Source organism: Geotrypetes seraphini, chromosome 4, assembly GCF_902459505.1.
Source record: "Geotrypetes seraphini chromosome 4, aGeoSer1.1, whole genome shotgun sequence".
Taxonomy (NCBI): domain Eukaryota; kingdom Metazoa; phylum Chordata; class Amphibia; order Gymnophiona; family Dermophiidae; genus Geotrypetes; species Geotrypetes seraphini.
The window spans coordinates 243,706,242-243,728,013 of NC_047087.1; the positions used below are offsets into that span (position 1 = coordinate 243,706,242).

The 21,772-nt window shown below is 42.1% G+C and overlaps 1 protein-coding gene across 1 annotated transcript in view; it reads left to right on the forward strand.

Moving 5' to 3' along the window:
- Positions 1 to 21,772, forward strand: part of JMJD1C (jumonji domain containing 1C) — a 593,631-nt gene that overhangs the window by 426,675 nt on the left and 145,184 nt on the right. Inside the window, 5 exon segments of the mRNA XM_033941997.1 lie at positions 5,606 to 5,730; positions 12,205 to 12,348; positions 12,562 to 12,745; positions 12,843 to 14,506; positions 19,333 to 19,505. Of these exon segments, the coding sequence (XP_033797888.1) occupies positions 5,606 to 5,730; positions 12,205 to 12,348; positions 12,562 to 12,745; positions 12,843 to 14,506; positions 19,333 to 19,505 (2,290 nt within the window).

Sequence of the window (21,772 nt, forward strand, 5' to 3'; positions counted from 1 at the left end):
ACTTCAGAGGCATGGCACAGGCTGCGTTGGTGACTCTGGGTTCAATTGCCCTGGAACACTTTGGGCTTATGGCACAGCTCTTGAGTGCGCAACTCTAGAGTATAAGGGCTATTCGGAGGGGGTTATTACAACTCTCCTCATGTCTAAGAAACTGACGACAGTTGCTGCCTAAGCAAAAGCTTGGAAAATGTTTTGAAGTTGTCTTTCAATGTCTATGGTTTTGGTGTTTCTCCAGGATGGCCTGGAGAAAGGCCTAGCAGTCAGGTCCCTTAAGGTTCTGATGGTGCTTTAAAGTTTAGGTGGATAAGGTCCCTTTAGTTTCTCACTTGGATTTTTCCAGATTTTTGAAGGGAGCGTTGCGGCTGTGTCCGCTGGTGAGATAACTTTTTTCGACGTGGAATCTTAACCTGAAGTTAAAAGCCCTCTGTCGGGCGCCGTATGAGCCCTTGCTCATGGACCTTAAAGTGAAAATGGTATTTTAGGTGGCTGTTACATCAGTGAGATAGGTCTCGGAGCTACAGGTCTTGTCCAGTTTTTGGAAGGTGAAGTATCAATACATACTGTTCCTTCTTTTGTCCTAAGGTGATTTCAGCCTTTAACGTTAATCAGGAGGTCTGTCTGCCTGCATTCAGGCTGACAGGCTACAAAAAAGAAGATAAGATTTTGCAGTTGCTGGATGTCAGGAGAGCACTTCTTGGGATTCTTGAAATGACCAATGAGTTTTGACTGTACGATCATCTAATTGTCTTGACAAATCCAAGCCAGTGAGAAAGGCCGACTTCTGTCTCAAGATGGATTTGCATGGTCATATCTTCAGCATACGTTGGGAGTGGAAAGCAATCCCTGATCTCGTTAAGGGTGCACCCCACTAGGGGTGTGGCAGGTTCCTGGGCAGACTCCCAAGCGATTCCACCTGAAAAGATTTGTAGGGCAGCGACATGATCCGCTTTCCATACTTTCACAAAGTTTTACAGGGTTGATGTAGCGGCTCGCCTGGACACAGCTTTTGGGTCCTCAGTGCTGGCAGCAGGCTCTTCTGCTCTGCCATGGACTCTAGGGATTGCTTAGGTACATTCCATCCATTTAGGATCTCTTCTCCCATTGCAATGGGAAAAAAAGATTAGGTTCTTACCTCAATAATCTTCTTTACTGTAGATAGGAGCAGTGGTCCTGAAGCCGGCTTGCTGTCAGCAGTTCTCAATGTTACTTTGCCTGTTTGCTGTTTCTGAAAGATACTGTATTGTAGTGAACTGTTTGCATTTCCCTATCAAGCAGGGACACAGAATAATGAGGCTTAGAACTGTAGTTTGAGCCAAACAAGAAGTATTAAGAGAACCTTAATTGTTAGTGCAGGTAGGTAGTTTGTTTTATTCTACCTCGTTTTTTTGTTGAGATGTTTCATTCATGTGGTTTATGCATGGTCTTTATAGAGCAGAGTAGTAATTATTACTCAGGAGGTTTCCCTGTGCTCCTCCTTTCTGTGTATTTTTAGAATTTTAGATTGCTTTGATACAAACTGAAGGGCTAAATTAGCACAGCCCCACTATGGAAGGAGGCAAAATCGAATAAAACGATTGACATTGCAAACAAACTCGCAGTTTTAGGGTGATTACCCATCCATTCAGGATCTTGCTCCTGTCTACAAGAAAGAAATTATCAAGGTAATTTGATTGAATGTCCTGGGGAGTTGAGTTGGTTCCTATGACCTAAGTGAAAGTTCAGAATGCTAGCAATTCAGGAAGCCATAGAGGAACTTGGACTCCTTTCCAGATCCCTGATTTAAAATATCACCTCAATTCAAAATTATGGCCCCTCACTCCACTGCAGGAATAGTTTATTGTGCTTACATCTCATTTTTGGTAAAATGTCAGTATTTGGTGCCATTTCACACTTAGACCTATATAGTTTCCTTGCAGGTGGCACTTACATTATACAACGCACCGTATTTTTCGCTCCATAAGACGCATCCTAAATTTAGAGGAAGAAAACAAGAAAAAAAACATTCTGAACCAAATTCTCCCTGCCAGGCTCTGCACCCTATCCCCCCTCCCTGCAAGATTCTGTACCTTGTCCCCTCCTCTGGTGGTCTAGTGGTAGGACAAGGCAGGCAGGCCTAGTGACAGGCAGGCAGGCAGGGCCCCCACCCTGAGGCAAACAGACAGGCAGGGCCCCCTCCCCCGAACTCCCCGTACCTTATTTTAGTTGGTTCGGTGGTCCTGCCCTTCTCTCCGGCTGAGCTAAGCAGCATTAGATTGGCCCAAAAGGTAGGCGCAAGCATTTCGCGCGCAGCATTGTCCTACACCGTTCTGTGAATGACTGCAGCCATTCACAGAGTGGTGCAGGATGCTCTGACGCTGCTTAGCTCAGCCGAAGGGAAGGGCAGGACCGCTGAACTAACTAAAATAAGGTATGGGGGAGGGTTTGGGGGGTGCCTGCCTGCCTGCCTTAGCTAGTTCAGGAGTCAGCTGGAGGGAAGGGCAGGACCGCCGGACCATCTAAATACGGGGAGGGGGGATGGGTTGGGAATTTGCTCCATAGGATGCACCCTTTTTCCACCCACTTTTTTTGGGGGGGAAAAGTGCGTCTTATGGAGTGAAAAATACAGTAATAATTTTTTTTATAATAGCAACCCAGCCAAATGAATTCAAGTGGACCAATCCATTTATCTTTTGTAATAGACTGTCATGTTATTTAGAGTTGGATCATTAAGAGCAAAAGTACATGCAGTGTTGCACTTCATCCATAATTGCTATAAATAATAGTTGGTAGACTACAGTTGTCTTTGCAGTTTTAAGTAAATTATCAACAGCACTTTCTTGTTGGACTCTTATATGAAGTGAGTGTCTTGAATGAAAATGTGTCTAATATGGAAATGTGTGAGGTTTCCAAAGAGCCAGAAAACAGTGACTTTCTTAGAGTCTCCATGAATTTTTGGCAAATTTATTTTAGGAAGTGAAACACTAGTTCACTGTTTTGTAGATCAGGTGAGTATGAAGGCAAGTCATACCTTCTTGTACAATCTCACTTTTTTCCGGGACCAGTGCGTTTTATGCATTGTAGAAACCTTCAAATGATTGAAGCCATAACTCCTCTCTTCTGCTAACACATCCTGGAGTATGCTCAGTAGAATCCAGTCTTGCTTTCTACATGCCAAGCCTGTAGAAGCTTATCTCTTCTGCTCGTGTTTTCTTTGGATAGTTTCAGTAATGTTTTCTGTATTTCCCTCCGGGTTGGCCATCATGCTGTGGAGGTTCCCTGCAGGGACATCCTTGAGGCAGGAGATTGCAGACGGTTGGAGAACATCTGCTTCTGGGGGGTTCCTTGTGTGGCAGTAAGCCCCCTGGACAGCCTGCAGGACAGATTGGGAGCCAGCTCACCCCAGGTTCGTCCACTAGTGGGTATAGTGCAGGATGAACAGTTCCGTGGAAGTGCACCCGGGATCGGAGCTAGACTGTATGCCTCCGCCAGGTGGTTGCGCAACGTATTCGAGGGTGGCAGAGGTCAATGGCTGTGGTGGTCATGCCGGTGGGCAGTCAGATGACTTAAAATCCAGCTTTCTGAGGTATTAGATCTTCCTACATGCTTCTACAACATTGCCTGCAACTTCTCCCATTCAGCACAATGGAACAGTGAGCAGTGTGACAGCCTGTTTTGGCAATTTTGGGAGGTCTTAAAAAGGAATTTTTGGGTGGTTTCCCTGCATACCCTACCCCCCCCCTTCTAAAATCCTAAAATCGATGTTTTCTGCCGATTCTTGTTCCTTTCCTGGGCAATTTTATTGCAAAATCGGCACCCGGTGGCCATCTTGGATTTTCCTAATTTGAATAAATCAATATTTTTTTCATAATTAGGAGCTTTGCTTTTGCTCCAAACTTCATAGATGGCCTTCCCAGGTTGGGAGGAATTGATTTCATGCCTCGTTTGTGGCGGATGGCTGTCGGTTGCACAGCTGCGTTCTGCATGCACTGCGGCCCATGAGGGGGGCTAAATTTGCATGGAAGTGGTGCCTTTCACCTCGGGAGATCCTCCTTGAGCCTTCTGCCCCAATTTCAGCAAAATTCACATTTGGGGGCTCTCGGGCTGGCGGTGGTTTGACGTAACACAAGCACGTTTCTGGAGAAAAACTTTATAAGTCCTCCAAGTACTCTAAGTCTGAGGAGCACAGGGCGGCTTTCATCGCAGGAGTCTTCCTTTTCCCCGGGAATTGTGCGTAGGCTCTTTCATGCATAATTTGTACAGCAGCCCATGCCTATGATCATCCCACCGATGTCTAGCCATCAGTGGGGATGTCGTTGCTGCTCGGCCCAAATCTCATGCTTGGTTCCCCAGTAAAAACTATGGAGCGCAAAAGGGCGATGCCTGCGATGGCATTTGGCGCTCTCCTGATGCCTCTGTTTTCATTGTTGCTGTTTTGCATATGTTACTACGAGCAGAATTAATTATTTGACGGGGAGTTCCCCATTTCCCCCTCTCTCTTAATTATTATTTCTATAGATGTTCCTGGCTTCTTGAAGTGGTCAGAGATGCATAAAAGCCACTGGTCCCGGAATAAAGTGTGGATTTATAAGAAAGAAGATTAGCAGAGGTAAGAACCTAATCTTTCGTTGCTTCTGTAGACTTTGGAAACCTAGCTCATTTGATCTCTTGCCAGACCTACCTGTATACATGCAAATACAATGAGTATATTTCTTGATAACTGCATCTAAAACTGGAGCTGACTTATCAGTTCTTCAGTCTTTGCTCCAAATTATAATGCTATTACACTAGCTGATAGTATGTATGTTGTGCTTAAAGAACTTTGAGAGGTTCAGTCAGTCACATTACTCAAGAAACATTTTAAAATGTCTTTTTTTTTCTGAGACCATACCTCATTTATAACCCATTTTACTAACATTTACCCTCTCTTCTACAAAACCGCACTAGCAGTTTCTAGAGCGAGGAGCTGTGCTGAATGGCCCGTGCTGTTCCTGACGCTCATAGGAACTCAATGAGCGTTGGGAGCAGCGCGGCTCTCTGCACTAAAAATCGCTAGCGTGGTTTCATAGAAGAGGGGGGTTAGTATGCCATAATGGATGTTAGTGTCCACTAAGCCATGACACAATGTGTGAGGGGCACTTAATGAATTCATCCCATAATCAAGGGCTATTGCAAACTAATTATATGCTAAGAAATATTTTTCTGTGTTTTTTATATAGTTAATAAAGTAGACCAGTAATGTAAGAGCTGTTTCATATACCTGTAAATTGTTCCTTTCTCAGATGCAAAGGAAACCTAAGAAACATCTGTTTGTATAATTGCAGTGTAGTATTTCTTCATGAGCTCCTGTTCATTTAGTATTTCTTATTGATTGCTTGTCTGCTTACCACACATAGTTATCAGTGGAGGAAAATACCATTTAGTCTGCATAATTGCTTAATCTGAAATCTTGCACTCATGAAATACATGCAACTTTGTTGTAGTATAGCTTTCTTATCAGCAATAGGCAGAACCTGCCATATAATATTAGAAGGGAAATTTTCTCCACCTGCAGTTGAGAGAGTTGAATGAAATGGAGGTAACTTGTGTTTCTAACCTTTTTTCTGTTTTCTTCTTTTCACATTTAAAGGTCCATATTCCCTAAATGGCTACAGAGTGAGAGTATACAGACAAGACTCTGCCACCCAGTGGTTCACTGGTATAATTACGTACCATGATTTATTTTCCCGCACTATGGTTGTGATGAATGACCAGGTAAATGTTTCAACTGAAAATAGACCTCTCTAAATGTTGAGAGATACTCTAAGAGATAATTTCAAATGCTAACACTTTTTCTAGGTTTGTGCTAGAAAAAGCAGGATATGTATTTAAAAATAGACATCTAGAACTGATAGCATGATATCATCTTGAGTCTAAACATTTTGTAACATTTTTAAACTATTTAAACATTGATTTCTAGATAGCAAATATTCATAAAAAAAAGAAATTGCGCTTAACAGCAGAAACTTTGTGCCTAGTATCACCAAGCGTTTAATATGTGTACTGAGAAGGCTTCTTTTGAGAGAATTATTTAATTCTTTGTACTGTAGAGATCATGTCAAAATTTTGGAGCCTATAAAACAAATTCTTAGAGTAGAACAAAAGCAATATGGAAAGATAATGGAAAGATACAGTGAACATAGAATGGCAAATTAGATTATAGAATATTACAGTTTAAGGTCAGTATGTCTTCTCAAATATATCCTATACTGTCTGAAATACAAGCTACAGTATCTAAATATAAATTATTAGTATAAAGAAAGTTATATTACATTATACAAAATTACATATTGCATAAGGGTTTTTTGAAAGTCTTTAAACATTTACTAGCCTAATAAAGGTATTAACCCAAATACTTCTCTGTCTTTTAATGAAATACAAGTCTGAATTAAATGTGTGCTGGGTGGATGAAACTAATGTTCAGTATTTCTGTGTTAATTTTTCCATTATTTTTACCTTTCATATCCCTTACTCTTAACATTAAAATGAGTTACGTACACTAATTTCCCAGGCTCAGGGTATAAACTGTTATGGATTGAGAGAAACTATAATCAAGAGAGAGACAGTAAAATTTACCTCTCTCCCATTAATTTGTATTTATTACATTATCTTTCTATTCATTGTATTAAATATGTAATGTACATAGGACCCAGTTATTAACTTGCACAAAGGTTTTGAATGTAACACACATTAACAATAAAATTAAGACTCTTTAAAGTGCAGATCCTCTGCTTTGTACGTTAGAGTAAGTTCAAGTACTTTTGGGGCATGTAGCTGTGCAATTAACACAGTAGTATTTACTATTTCTGAAGATGTAGGCCACTGTACCATGTTATATCATTTCAGTAATTAATGCATGGTAAGGACCTTCACGTTAATTGCAAGATGCAGTCTGTACTAGAGGTCTGCACGAGAACGGGGATCGCGGGAATCCCCCCCTAACCCAAGGGACTACCACAGAGACCCCCCCTCTAGCCAATGGGACTCCCACGGGGATGGAAGGCTTTGGAAGCAGGGTTCGTCCATATAATATAATGGACACGTCAGCCTTAGTAAAAGAGGGGGTTTATAAGTTAATTACCTGAACAGAAAACAAAAAAAGGGTTCCACCAAAGAGATTCCACAAGGAAAACAGCAGCGCAAACACAAAAGAAACTATGGAATTGATGATCCTGTCAGAAGTAATTGCTGCTTTTTATGGGGACGGGCGGGGATGGAGGTAATTCCTTGCGGGAATGGGTGGGAACGGAGAGGATCCTGATGGGGACGGGTGGGGACGGAGAGGATCTTGGCGGGGACGGGTGGGGACGGAGAGGATCCTGGCGGGGATGGGTGGGATTTCTGTCCCCGTGCAACTCTCTAGTCTGTACTCATACCATGATATCTACTAGGAATTTTCATGTTAAGATGTTTGACGTGGTGAGGAATGTGTGCTAAGAGTTAAAGTGTGGCAAATTTTGCACATACCACACAGTTAATGCAAAAATTACCATGCATTAAGTGCAAAGGTTGTGCAATAATTGTAGGGGGCATGGCCACTATCTGTCCTGCATTTAATGTATAGGGCAGCAGGATTCCATAGAGGCACTTCATTTCAAGTAGAGCCAGATAGTGCAGGTGCTCCCATACTATCAAGCACCACATGTACTACAGTGCAGGCCCATATCAGAAAATATTTTTTTAAGCAATTAGCACCAGACTACAACAACATGTACCCATCTTGTACACATTTTCCCCTCCGGCCTGTCAGAGTTCGCCCACACCCCCACATCCCTAGACAGAAGTAATGGCTTCTTGCTGGAAGACCTGTCCCCCAAATCTGTACCCTGCCTGCTGGTAGAAATGCCCTGCCCCTACTATGGAACTCCCCACCCAACACCCATGTCTAGCCCTTCCCCCATCCCTGATCACCAGGATCTACCTGAGGATCCTCTGATCCTGTAATGTAGGAAGGATGACCCCTAGTGGTAGCTGCACAAAATTATTGTTAGGGGGGTAGGTGCCATTTTGAAGGAGCTGTTGCCTGGGGTGGGTCCCATTAAGGATTGGGATGAGTTAGGGAAACATTCAAGCATGGGGGTGTGGGTTTCTATGGCAAGGGCAAACTTTTGGGCAGCAATGGGAATTTGGCCTTTATCAAGTGGGGTACTGACTTGTGGGGATCGGAATACCTGATTTGAGGAATGCGAGCCTTCTAACAGGATGCCATTGCTTATGTCAGGAGTCTTGCTTGAAGGGGGGGTGGTAGACTAGAGAGTTGCACGGGGACAGAAATCCCACTCATCCCCGCCAGGATCCTCTCCGTCCCACCAAGATCCTCTCCGTCCCCACCGTCCCCGTCAGGGTCCTCTCCGTCCCCATCCATCCCCGCAAGGAATTACCTCCATCCCCGCCCATCCCCATAAAAAGCAGCAATTACTTCTGATAGGATCATCAATTCCATAGTTTCTTTTGTGTTTGCGCTGCTATTTCCTTGTGGAATCTCTTTAGTGGAACTCTTTTTTTTGTTCAGGTAATTAACTTATAAACCCCCTCTTTTACTAAGGCTGATGTGTCCATTATATTATATGGATGAACCCTGCTTCCAAAGCCTTCCATCCCCGTGGGAGTTCCGTTGGCTAGAGGGGGGTCCCTGTGGTAGTCCCATGGGCCAGAGAGGGGTCCCCGTGGGAGTCCCTTGGGTTAGGGGGGATTCCCACGGGACCCCCACAGGACCTGCGGGATTCCCGCGATCCCCCTTCCCGTGCAGACCTCTATGGTAGACTTCAGACTTGGGAGTGAGGGAGAATCAGGAGGCCAGCATTAGGTTTTGACGATAAGTTCAGCTGTGCTATTAGCAGTCTTGACAGCTAGTACATAGTAACAATCTATGCACTAGCTGTCAAAGCCAGCCAATCCCCTGTCACCCATGTCATGCCTAGTCCCGGGGTTCAGTTTTTAGTGCAGCAGACAGTAGCACAGGCACACAACTGTCTACTAGGCTGAAAACCTCAGGTTAGATGTTTAACGCAGTTTAGTAAAAGGGCTCTTTAATGCAGCATAGTATATAGGTCCCATAGTATACTACTAATCTTCATATATATGAAGTACTCCTTAGTAAATGGAATATAACCGATAGGAAGCATTGTCAGAATGGTGCTTTTTAGGTGTTTAGTTACTGCCTTCCTAGTGATATTCACTTTTAGTCTTCAAGGGATGCAAATGGGTTTGGGCATTCAAGATATCCTAGCTGAGTAGGAATGAGATATTTCCATGCATGCTACGTCCATAATGTTCAGATCTATATCATGCATATTCATTAGGGATGTTCCACACCTGAATTCATTTGTAGCCCTTAAGACCTGTCTAGGGTGGATATCCTGAAAATCTCACTGGCTTTGGCTTCAGTATTCACAAACAACATATGCGATTTACATGCATCAAAACCCAAATGGTTAGAAGGGTACTCCAGAGTTAGATTGAGAAACACTGCCCTAGAAATGCCAAAACAAAAAGCGACTTCACATTTAAACGTTTTAGAATCCTTTCAATATAAGTTACATGAAGAATGCATCCTGCTGACCAAGATTGATCTATAATTTTGTTTTGTTCTTATATTGCTCTTGTAATGCAATTAATGAGAGAGTTTTCTTCCTTATATTTTTAAACTCTTCATAAGATTCTCTTTGCTTCTTTTTCTACAGTTTTCCAAACTTACTCTTTAATCACTGTTGGGTTTTATGGTTGGATGTATATTGTCATCATTGTTTATCATTTACTTCCCCTTGATTCCTGTTCACTGAATTTTAGCATTATTATTTCTGTATATAATATTTTAATGTAGTTTGAGGATCAGTCTGTAATTCAGAATTTTAACAATTAATATCAATTCTATTCATTCTGTAGCCTTATGATTAGTGCAGTGGCCTGAGAACATGGGGGACTGGGTTCATTTCCTGTGTCAACAACTTGACTCTAGACAAGTCACTTTACCCATGTTGTCCTAGGTAAAAAAAACTTAGATTGTGTATTAACTGCTTTGGCTGTGCCACTACCCTTTACCCTAATATATTTTTGCTTTGGTGAAACTATTCCTATGTGCATTTTGTTCACTGTGTCTCAAAGTAAACAAATCAGCTTGGAAGTCATTTCTTGTAGACTCAGCTCTAAATAGTTTACTCAGGAGAATTCTGCACAAATGCACATTGCAGAATTCCTCTTCTGTGTAGAATTCTGCATAAGGACCAAAGAAGGCAGCATTTATTCTTTTTAGCAGCACTCTTCCTGGCCCCCTTCCCTGCACATTCCTTGCATTTAGCCTCTGAGCGCCATCCCCTCTTTGACCTCCACTGCAGAACAAGCTATTCTTACCCTGCAATCTCATCTGCTAATGACAGAGTAGGATATCCCACATGGTTCAAGTACTTCAGTCAGATAGAAGACATAGCCTGATGTGCAGTGCTTTCCTCCTCCACTTTTAACAGATGAGATTCTGGTAAGGGAAAACATTTTAAATAGTTTGGGCTATGGTGGGAATCCCGCAGAAGAGGAGGATATACAGTGGAGGTAGGGATAAACAGACCTAGTTCAGGGAAGTATGTGTGGGGGAAAGGGGGAATTGGGATAGTTGTGTGTCCTGGGGGTTAGGATGGGCTGTTTGGGGGTGGGTGGTCTAGCCTAAGCAGGAAAAAGGTTGGGGTGTATCAGACTTGGAAAAAGAAGAAACAGGTCTTTATGATGAGAGAATTCTACACACCAAAAATTATAAATAAAAAAGGCATGTGAGGGGCATTCAATAAAACCTGAGTATGAAAGAAAGTAGAAAGTGTGTTGAAACAAGTCTGTGCATGTTGTGACATCTCAAGATTACTTATGCACAGTTATAGCTCAGAGAGTCTAACATTCCAAGAGACAGGATGTCAGAAGAGTCCTCATGCGAATCAAGTAAGAAACTGCTGGATTTGGAGCACCGTTCAGTGATAGAATTTCTTACAAAAGAAGGGAAAAAGCCAAAGGAAATCCATGAGCACATGACTACAGTTTATGGTGAGTCTGTCCCATCATCCTACAAAGTAAAATTTGGAGCAAGCAATTTAAGTGGGGTAGAGAGTCCGTTGAAGATGACCCTCACACTTGATGGCCTGTGAAAGCAACTACTACAGAAATGTACAAGGAAGTCAAGGATTTAAGGTTTCCTGAATAGCTGAAGAAACGGGCATCTTGGCAGGTACAGTTTTGAAAATAATTCATGAAAAATTGGGCAGTCCAAGGTTAGTGCATGATGGATTCCAAGAATGCTGACACCATGTCAGAAGGCCACGTGGTACCAGAACTTGGAGATGTTCCGTGAAGACCAAATGAATTTTTTTCATTGTTTAGTGACTAGCGATGAGACTTGGATATGTCACAGAGATCTTGAGTCCAAAATGGAGTCAATGAGGTGCAAGCACAAGTCAGCCTCTTCCTCAAATAAGTTCTAGACAGAAAAATCTTCAGGCAAAAGTCATGGCAACTGTCTTCTGGGATGATGAAAGACTTTTACTTCTGGAGTTCATACCACACAAGACAACCATAACTGGGGAGAATTACGTCAACGCAGTGATTGCTTTGTGGGTGTCAATCAAGGAGAAAAGATGAGGAAAACTCACAGCAGGCATGCTGCTTCACCATGACAATGCGCCAATGCGCATGCCATGACAATCAGAGGCTGCCATCCGAGAATGTGGGTTTCAGCAGCTGAACCATCCACTGTACACTCCAGACCTGGCTCCTTCAGATTATTTCCTGTTCCGAATTTTGAAGTGGACAACGATTTTCAAGTGAAAAAGACGCCAAGGAAGTTCTGACATCCTGGTTTGAAGGTCAAACAGAATTCTTTTCAAAGGAGTTAAAGTCATTCCAGGGAAAGTAGATGAAGTATATGGAGCTATCAGGACTATATTGATAAATAAAACAAAAATTTATGAAAAATCTCTTCTACTGAGGTAAATAAATTATTAAACTCCCCTTGAAATTTTTGAAATTTCTGTGCAAAATTAGGGCAGGATTTCTCCAGGAGATAGTTATACTTGGCTACTATGAATGAGTGGTCATCACTTTTCTGTTAGTGGACTTATGGATAAATTAGTATATATCTAACATAACTGTCTGAATATTATTTTGTGGGTGATCATGGTTTCATCAACAATTATTTTCCTTTTAATAAATTAGGTGCTAGAGCCACAGAATGTTGATCCTTCTATGGTTCAGATGACCTTTCTAGATGATGTTGTTTACTCCTTGTTGAAAGGTGAAAACATTGGCATTACATCGCGTCGTAGGTCTCGATCCAACCAGAACAGCAACACAGTTCATGTATGTATTATTTTAATAACTGTTTTACTGCATATCATGACTCTTTTGGGTGTTCAGATAATAAAACTGAAGAATGATTCCTAGGGTTCTTTCTCTGTCAGGTGCTTTAATTATTAATTCGAATGCACACCAAATAAGTTGTGTTATAGTGAAATGTGATGTACTGTGCTTGAAAAAATGAGCATCTAATGTATGTATTAAATTTTTATCTAGTGTCACTATACACGTGCTCAAGCAAATAGTCCTAGACCAGCAATGAATGCTCAAACTGCAGCTCCCAAACAGAATCACCAGCAGCAACGGAATATTCGTCTAAATAAGAGAAAAGGTTCAGATAGCAGCCTGCCTGATGAAGATCGAATTAAAGAAGAAAAATATGATATCACAGGGCGAGGAGGTAGGAACACTTTTTTTCACTAATACAAAACAGAAAATGAGGTTTGTAAAATCATTAGAAAAGAATTGTGTTCATTCTTCTCATTTGTGGTTTGCAGAAAATCTGAAAAACAAGAATAAGCATATCCTTAATAAAAGAAGGAAGCCTGAAGAGGATGAAAAGAAATTAAGTCTGAAAAGGCTGCGGACAGACAATGTTTCAGACTACTCTGAAGGCAGTGACTCAGAAAATTTGAATAAAAGAATAATTGATTCTTCCTCAGAGCAAAATTCAGAGAACGAGTTGAAGATAAAGAATACTTCAAATATAAATGGAGAAGGCAGAAAATCCCAGAGCAGCAGTGGGGCTGAGGAACTCGCACTAATGGATAGGCAGTCTCCTTGGGATGACATACGGGAAGATGAAAAACATCAAGAGGCAGGAAGTATGAAGTCAGCAGAGCTGCGAGGAGGAAATATTTCATTCCATGCAGCAGAACAGCCTACGCTTCCCAGCAAGAATGCCAATGATACACATATTCAAGATTGCACTGTAGAGAATACCACCACTAGAGAATTAGTATTGAATGAGCAGTTTAGCTCTAAGACTCCCACATCAAAATATGCTGGTGATATTTCTATTGAAAACAGGGCTGAGAAGGTGGTCCAGGAAAATACTACAAGTACTTTTGCTGTACACACAGTACATAAAATAGAGACACATAATAGTGATGTAAAACGTGCATTTGCAAATGCTCATTTTTTGGAAGAAAAAAAGCAAGACACAGCTCCTAATTGGGGCAATAATACTGTCAGCAAAGTGGATTTGACACAGTCTTGTTATATGAATCAGAATCCAGTAGCTGAGAGAGAAAGGGTTCAACAGGGGGGTCTCATGCCTGAACTAAGTGTAGCTTCTTTAGCTGAAGAAAGTATACGGAATCATAAACAAACTCCTTCCCCAGATGTTCTAAAGTTTAAATCAAATATGTCTATTGGTGTTAACAACAAAATAAAAATGAATTCCTGTTCTGATGCTCTTAAGCCTAGACTTTCCCATTCCCCTGATTCCTTAATGTCTAAAATTAATTACAATAGCCAAACTACTGGTACATCAAGGTCAGCAAGAATAGAATCAGATTTGCATAGATCTAGTTTTCATCCAGTGACAGCACGAGTCAGTACTATAGAAACTACAAAAAGCCCTCTTATCATTGATAAGAATGAACATTTCACAGTTTACAGAGATCCTGCTCTTGTTGGCTCTGACACCAGAGCAAATCATATTTCCCCTTACTTAAATCAGCATAATTTTGCTCTTCATTCCCCGTCTCACAGAACGTGTTTAACTCCCAATACCCATCATCCCGCACTAGCTGCCAACCCTCATTTGTTAGCTGGATCCCCAAGCCAAGCTTCAATATCTATCAGCCCTCATGCTCTTGGTAATGCACCACACCATTCAGTGCATCACCCTCACTTACTTCCTGCAGTGTTACCTGGAGTTCCTACAGCTTCCTTACTTGGTGGTCACCCACGACTAGAGACTGCTCATGCCAGCAGCCTAAGCCATTTGGCACTAGCCCATCAGCAGCAGCAGCAAATGCTGCAGCTTCAGACTCCTCATCTTCTTGGACAACCCCATCCTTCAGCTTCATATAACCAGCTTGGACTTTATCCAATTATTTGGCAGTATCCAAATGGAACACACACATACGGACTTCCCTCATCTAAATGGGTCCATCCAGAAAATCACGTGGCTGCAGAGGTTTCCTTAAGGAGGGTAAGTTTGCTTCACATTTAGATATTTTTGCATAGCTTATCACTGAGAAGGATCAGTATTTTTCTAGGAATAAACTGTATGTACAGAAATTGAAGGGAAGGTATAATACTATTCTATTCTTATTTATATTCTACACTATTCTCACAATAGATTCTAGATGGATAACAACAATTTTAAAAAATATTGCATCCATACAAAATTATTAATTTAATAATAATTAAAAATAAAAAGTTTTCAACAATTTTCTAAAGATAGAAGAAACTTTTCTTAGTGCATTTGGAAGATCATTTCAAAGCTTTGTTCCTATAAACTCAAAAGATTTGTTAATCAAAGATTTCAACCATATGAACTTATAGAATAGCCAAGCCCTAATGGGAGGTAGCTCTATTTATTGGGAAAGTTATATACTTCATTAAGCCTTCTGGTCCCATTCCCTGCAACAATTTATATATAGCTATAACCAATTTAAAATTTACTCTCTTCTCAATCTTCATCCAATGTAATTGATTCAGAAGAGTAGTTAACGAGGTCATATTTTTTGCTCTAAAAATCAAACGCACAGCTGTATTTTGAAGCAATTGCAGCCTATTTTTTAAATTCAGTCTAACACCATAATATAAAGAATTACAGTAATCCAACTGAGGCAGTACATAGAAACATAGAAACATGACGGCAGATAAAGGCCAAATGGCCCATCTAGTCTGCTCATCCACAGTAACAATTATCTCTTTCTCTCTCTGAGAGAACCCATGTGCCTATCCCAGACCCTCTTGAATTCAGACACAGTCTCTGTTTCCACTACCTCTTCCGGAAGACTGTTCCACGCATCTATCATCCTTTCTGTAAAAAAGTATTTCCTCAGATTACTCCGGAGCCTATCACCTCTTAACTTCATTCTATGCCCTCTCATTGCAGAGTTTCCTTTCAAATGAAAGAGATTCGACTCATGCACATTTATATTATGTAGGTATTTAAATATCTCTATCATATCTCCCCTCTCCCGCCTTTCCTCCAAACTATACAAATTGATATCTTTAAGACCACACACCATTTTAGTAGCCTTCCACTTGACCGACTCTAGCTTTTTATATCTTTTTGAAAATGCGACCTCCAGAATTATACATAATATTCTAAATGAGGTTTCACCAGAGTCTTATACAGAGACATCAATACCTCCTTTTTCCTACTGGCCATACCTCTCCCTATGCAACCTAGTATCCTACTAGCTTTCGCCGTCACTTTTTCAACCTGTTTGGCCACCTTAACATCATCACATACAATCACACCCAAGTCCCGCTCTTCCGTCATGCACATAAGTTCTTCACCTCCTAAACTGTACCGTTCCTTCTGGTTTTTGCAGCCTAAATTCATAACCTTGCATTTCTTAGCATTAAATTTTAGCTGCCAAATTTCAGACCATTCTTCAAGCTTCGCCAGGTCTTTCTTCATGCTATTCACACTATCTGGCGTGTCTACTCTATTGCAGAGTTTGGTATCATCTGCAAAGAGCTCTTACCACCATTTGAAAACTCTCTAAAGATAAAACAAAACGTATTGCTGTACTATATATGTGTGTTTTTCCTTGCATTTCACTTTCCTATGTTTGGTGTTTTCATGCTACCTTAGATACCTGGGGTGTACATTAAAATCCTTTACTGCACATTCTGTTGTATATTATGGCTTATTGGTACATTGAAAGTGATAGCACATACAAGTCATCAAGTCAATGCTCTGCCCATTTTGTCTTTTATTTCTGTTTTGTGTATCCCAAGCAATCTCAGGTTTTCTCCTTAGTAAAAACAAAAATATCTTTTAAATGAAATTTTAAAACAGCATTGAACAAACTGATTTCATTCCTCTCTAGTCACCTCTATTGGGAGGCTATTCCACATATACCCTTTCCTTTGAATAAATTATTTATATCACTTCTAATTAACCTCTTTCCATCTTGTATCATAAAAATTATTCTGAAACTTCTGCCAATGAAAAATGCTTTGCTACTTGGTGTGTCTGTACACACATAAAGGGATGTGTGTACATGTGAATATATATAACAAAAGTGCTACCAGTCAACTGATTTTCTTCAGTTTTATGATATGAAATATAACACCACCATTAATTATGCATTCTCTTCTTCTGGAAAGCAAAGGGTATTTTTAGGCATAGGCAGCGGAATGCTTTTTTATTTTTGGGGGGGAGATGCAAGCTCCACCCCTGACCCCATCCCCATAATAGTATTAATTATAATATCATTTTTTCCATTCATTTTTCATATATACACACACAATATAACCTTATTAACAATGGCTCCGGTGTCTCTTGGTTATTTGAATACTGTCCACAATAATGGCTACAGATTGTGCTGACACTCTCCTGTTAGATAGGCATGGTTCAATCTGCTGTATTGTATTGTTAGTCAATATTTTGAGATTCCTTATTTTGTGCAGTTAATTTGTATTTTGCCTTGTTAACATTTCCTGTTCTTGCTGTATATTAAAATCAATAAAATCTTTGAACTGAAAAAAACCAATACATGGTTAACCACAAAATTAAACTACACAAAGCACACTGTATGTTTATCAACATTCATTCCTACCAGAACACCTGGCCTTGGTCACACATGCAGAACACAGATAACCCCTATACAAATACAGGACAACAAACTAAAAGTACTAACATATATAAATAAAACCTTAAGATGCAAGACTCTGCATACAGTGCAACCCCCAGAGAAATAGAAATAAATGCATTTCTTCCTTAACAGTGCTAAATATAGACAGCAGATGTAATTTCTCAAATCTGACACAATTTGATCACTAAATTGAAAATAAAATCATTTTCCCTACCTTTGTTGCCTGGTGATTTGGGTTTTCAAACCATCTTTCCCAGACTCTGGCTACATGACCTTCTGTCAATGCTCTTAACTGTGTATCCAGGGCCACCTTATCCATTTGCTGTTTTTCTCTCCTTCACATTCTGCCATACATCCGTCTTTAGCATTAACTTTTAAAATTCAACTTTTTTCCATTTTTCTGCTTTCTTTTCAAAATCTATTTTTCCATTCCTTCCCTTCCCATCTGTCCATGTGTACTATCTCCTCCCTCTTTCTTCTGCCCTCCTCCCATCTATCCATAAGAAGCATTTCTTCTTATCTCTTCCTTGCCGCACCCATTGCTGTGCACCATCTCCTTCCTCTGTCTACCCTTTTCCTCCATCCCTATGCATCATCCCATCCCTCTCCCATGGTTAGACATCTCTGTATTTCCCCCTTCCCCCCTCCTATGGTCTGGCATATTTCTCCTCTCCTTCCCATAATTTGGAATATCTCCTCTCCTATGGTCTGGCATCTCCTTACCCCCCTCTTCCAGAGGTCTAACATCTCTCTCCTTTCTGTGGTCTGGCATCTCTCTCCCCTCCTTCCCTTCCATTTTGTTATGTGCCATGTCTCCCCCCCCCCCCCCCTCTCCTTTCTTTGTATTCTGTGGTCTGGTATCTCTTGCCTTCCCATTCCAGTGGTCTAATATCTCTCCCTTCTTTGGGTCATCTTTCCTCTCTCCCAGTGTAACATTTCTCCCTCCCTCCTCTCCACCACTATCATGTCCAACAATTTTTCCTCTTTCTTTCTTTCCCCATATACATCATCTCTCTTTCCCTGCATACATCTATGTCCAACAATTCTCCGTTCCTGTTCCCTCCACCACTGGCAGCATTTCTTTCACTTCCCACTACTCCACCTGTGCAGCATCTCTTTTCCTCCTTTCATACTCCCCCAGCCCCTACATTTGTCCTTCTCAACCCTCTCCCAGTATGTGCAGTATCTGTCTTCCCAACCTGCTGAGCATCTGTCCTCCCTGCCTTCCCAATTCCTTACCCCCTGCACCCAGCCTCTCCCTGTCAGGCTCTGCACCCAGCCCCCTTCCCTTCCCCCCTGTAAGGCTCCAGCCACCTTAGAAACATAGAAGATGACGGCAGAAAAGGGCTACAGCCCATCAAGTCTGCCCACTCTGCTTACCCACCCCCTAATGACCCAATTTCCTTATCTTGACCCCCTGTCAGGCTTCAGCCCCCTTCCCTCTTCTCCCGTCAGGCTCTGCACCCATCCCCCTTCCCTCCCACCCTGTCAGTCTCTGCACCCAGCTCCCTTCCTTCCCCCCCTGTCAAGCTCCAGCCCCTTCCCTCTCCCCCTCCTGTCAGGCACTGCACCCAGCCCCCTTCCCTCCCTCCCCTGTCAGGCTCTTCACCCGCGCAATCAGTTTTTTTTCTGTCGCAAAGTGGCAGTGAGCACTGCCCCAACTCCCTTCCCTCCCAATCCCTGTCAGGCTCTTCACTCGCAGAAAAGCGTTTCTTCTGCTGCTGAGGGCTACGAGCAGTAGCGCGCTTTGGTGCTCCTGCTCGGCGGCTTCTTGACTGGCTCCCGCGATGCATGTGGGAGTGGTGGTGGGGGGCAGGGGGGATGGTGCAGAGCTGGACTGGACATGGGAGGGATCGCTGCTGGACCACCAGGTCTTAAGGTAGACAAAGGAGAGGACTGCGATGAGTTGGGAGATGGAGCAGAGTGCAAAGCTTGACAGGATAGGACACCTTAGGGAAGGCAGGGAAGACAAAATTATGGATGCTAGGGAGTGGGGAGGAAGGAGGGGAGAGAGCATTACTGGTTTATTTTTGAGTCAATCTTTTTCTCCCCTTTTTGGGGGGAGGAAGGGTTACCTCAGTTTATATTCAAGTATATGTGGTATGTCCTGTGTTTGGTTGTCATAATATTAGAGAACTGTCCTTGGAATTTTCAGCTTCGTACAATAATGATTTGTTTTGTTTGCCAAAAATAGAATGCCACCAGTCCTTGGCTACACCAACCCCCCTCTGTGACCACAGCTGACAGTCTTGGATTACTAAATCACATTCCTGTGAGACCATCCAGTGCAGATCCTCATCGTCCACTCAAGCTGGCATCACATTCTAGCCCACCATTGTCAAAATCCATCATAGATCACCACAAAGAGTACGTAGCCATCACCAAATGAAATGTGTTTTAAGAAAAAGCTTGCAATGTGCAGTACACTAAAATTGAGCTCCCTGTTAGGTTTATATTTATGCATGCACAAATTAATTGTAACAAAGATACATAATAAGAATAGACTGAGGATAGCAAAAATCATAACCTAAAGAAGTTGAATTCAATTCAGGCATTTCCGGGGGGGAGGGCAGCAAGGTTTTCTGGATCATAGTCCTGCATTCATTTGAGAAACATAAAGCAAAATGTCATCCCTGGTTGAATTAGAGGCTTGTTTATTTTTGTACTTTGTAAAGACTTTCCCATTCGATTCTAATCCAAAATAAGCTGACATTCTATTCCAGAAAAATACCTAGATGGATTGCTGCATTCATTGTTCAAAACTTGTTTGTAATATTCATTCTAGTGCAATATATCTAATGGTCTGAATTCTAGGGTTTTGCATCTGAACTTGCAAGTTACTTGCAAAATGCTGTCAATCATCTTTTGGACTCTGCCTCCTTCCCAGGGAACTGTTCTTTCCCCCTCAGGTTTTTTTTTTCTACAAGCAAGTTGCTCAGAAGTGTTTCTGCTCTGAGGTTTTATTTTGTCAGGGTTTTATTTTTTTCTAGGTATTTGGTTGGAGGCTCGATATCCAGAGTTATTGGGACATCTGGATTAGCCCTCGGGGACACCTAGCTAGCCAGCCTGCTTTTATATTTTTTGAGCCCAGGGACCATTCCCTGTATAGCTGCTCACATCCCTGATTTATCAGGAGCTTGAGCACAGGCTGTTTGGCTCCTTCCTGGCTTGGATGAAATTGATAGTGGCCCTCTTCCCCTTCGCAGTGCAAGGTTTTTCGGGGGTTGAGACTCGATCCAACCTCTGTCCAACAGGCAACCCGAAGACCAAGTTCGTCCAGTGAACCTGTGAGGCAGAGTTCTCCATTTATCCCAGCTGCATTCCTGAGCTGAAGCAGGCACAGTGAGTAAAGCTATTATACAAGGAAAATCAGGAGGTGTTTCCAAAAGTAAATTTTGAAGGTTTCTGCAGCCAGAATTTTGAAGGTCTCCCACCTCTAAAACCCCTTTTCCTGCATTTTTGTACTTTCAGGGAAGTGCCCAGGCCATTTTTGGTATGATTTTACTAGTGGCTGCCATCTTGGATTTTAAAGGTGGGGTTTTTTTATTTTTTTTTTTCCTAGAGCCTCCATCTGCCTCAAACTCCTAGATTTTACTTAAAATTAACATAGATGGACCTATCAGTCCTTCCTACCCCTATATCATGCCAAGTTTGATCTGGATAGCCAGCCAAGGAGCGTACATGTCCTGCTTGCAATGGAGCATGCGGGGCAGGGGAGTGAGCCTAGGGCTCAGCCTCCTCTGAGTCCTCTAGGGCTGAGGGATCCACAGTAGGTGCGTTTCCAAAGGAAGAGACCCTTTCCAGAGCCATCTGAAGGTGCATTAGCCAAGCGCAGACGTGTAGTGGCCATGGAACCCAGGAGTACAGGCAGCTGTTCAAAGCCTCTATGTTCTCGGGCATTATTTCTACTTTGCTATAAGAATTGAAGCTTGAAGTTCCTCCAGCTCCCTCATCGAAGTGCTTAATTATGAGCAGCTCAGTTGCTCCAACTGTGTGTTTTTCCCCTCTCATCTGGACATTATGAAGCTAGTCACAGACCACTGGAAGTCACCAGTGCAAGTGGTTTTGACTGTGGCCAAGCTTTAGCCAATGGCTCCAGATTTCCAGCAGCTGTTTGTTCAGCCGAAGGTGGATTTGCCAGTGGTGCAGGTCACCAAATGAACCTCCTTGCCTAGTGTAGGAGGTTTGATTTAAAGGATTTTCAAGATCGTAAAGTGGACATGGTCCTCAAGTGGCAATTTGAAGCTTTGGTCCTAGGGATTAAGGCAGCAGCTGCGGCTTCCTTTGTGGCATGTGCTTGCCACACCCGTCTCTCTCGAGTCCTGGCCTTGAGGACAATGAAGGTCCCCAAATACTTCCTTCTGGGGTGGATTATATAGCAGACGCTCTGTATGATGTCATCAGAGTTAAGAGCAAGGTGTCAGTCTATGCTATCTCCACCTGGTGGATGCTCTGTATCAGACAGTGGGCAGGAGATTCAATCTCTAAAGCGACTCTGAATAAGCTTCCCTTTCAAGGGCAAATGCTATTTGGCAAGTGTCTGGATGTCCTGATGGCCAGCGTTACGGGCTATCTGTCCTAAGGCCTTGCCGGAGAGCAGATCCCAGACAATTCAGGGTACATAACGTGTAAAT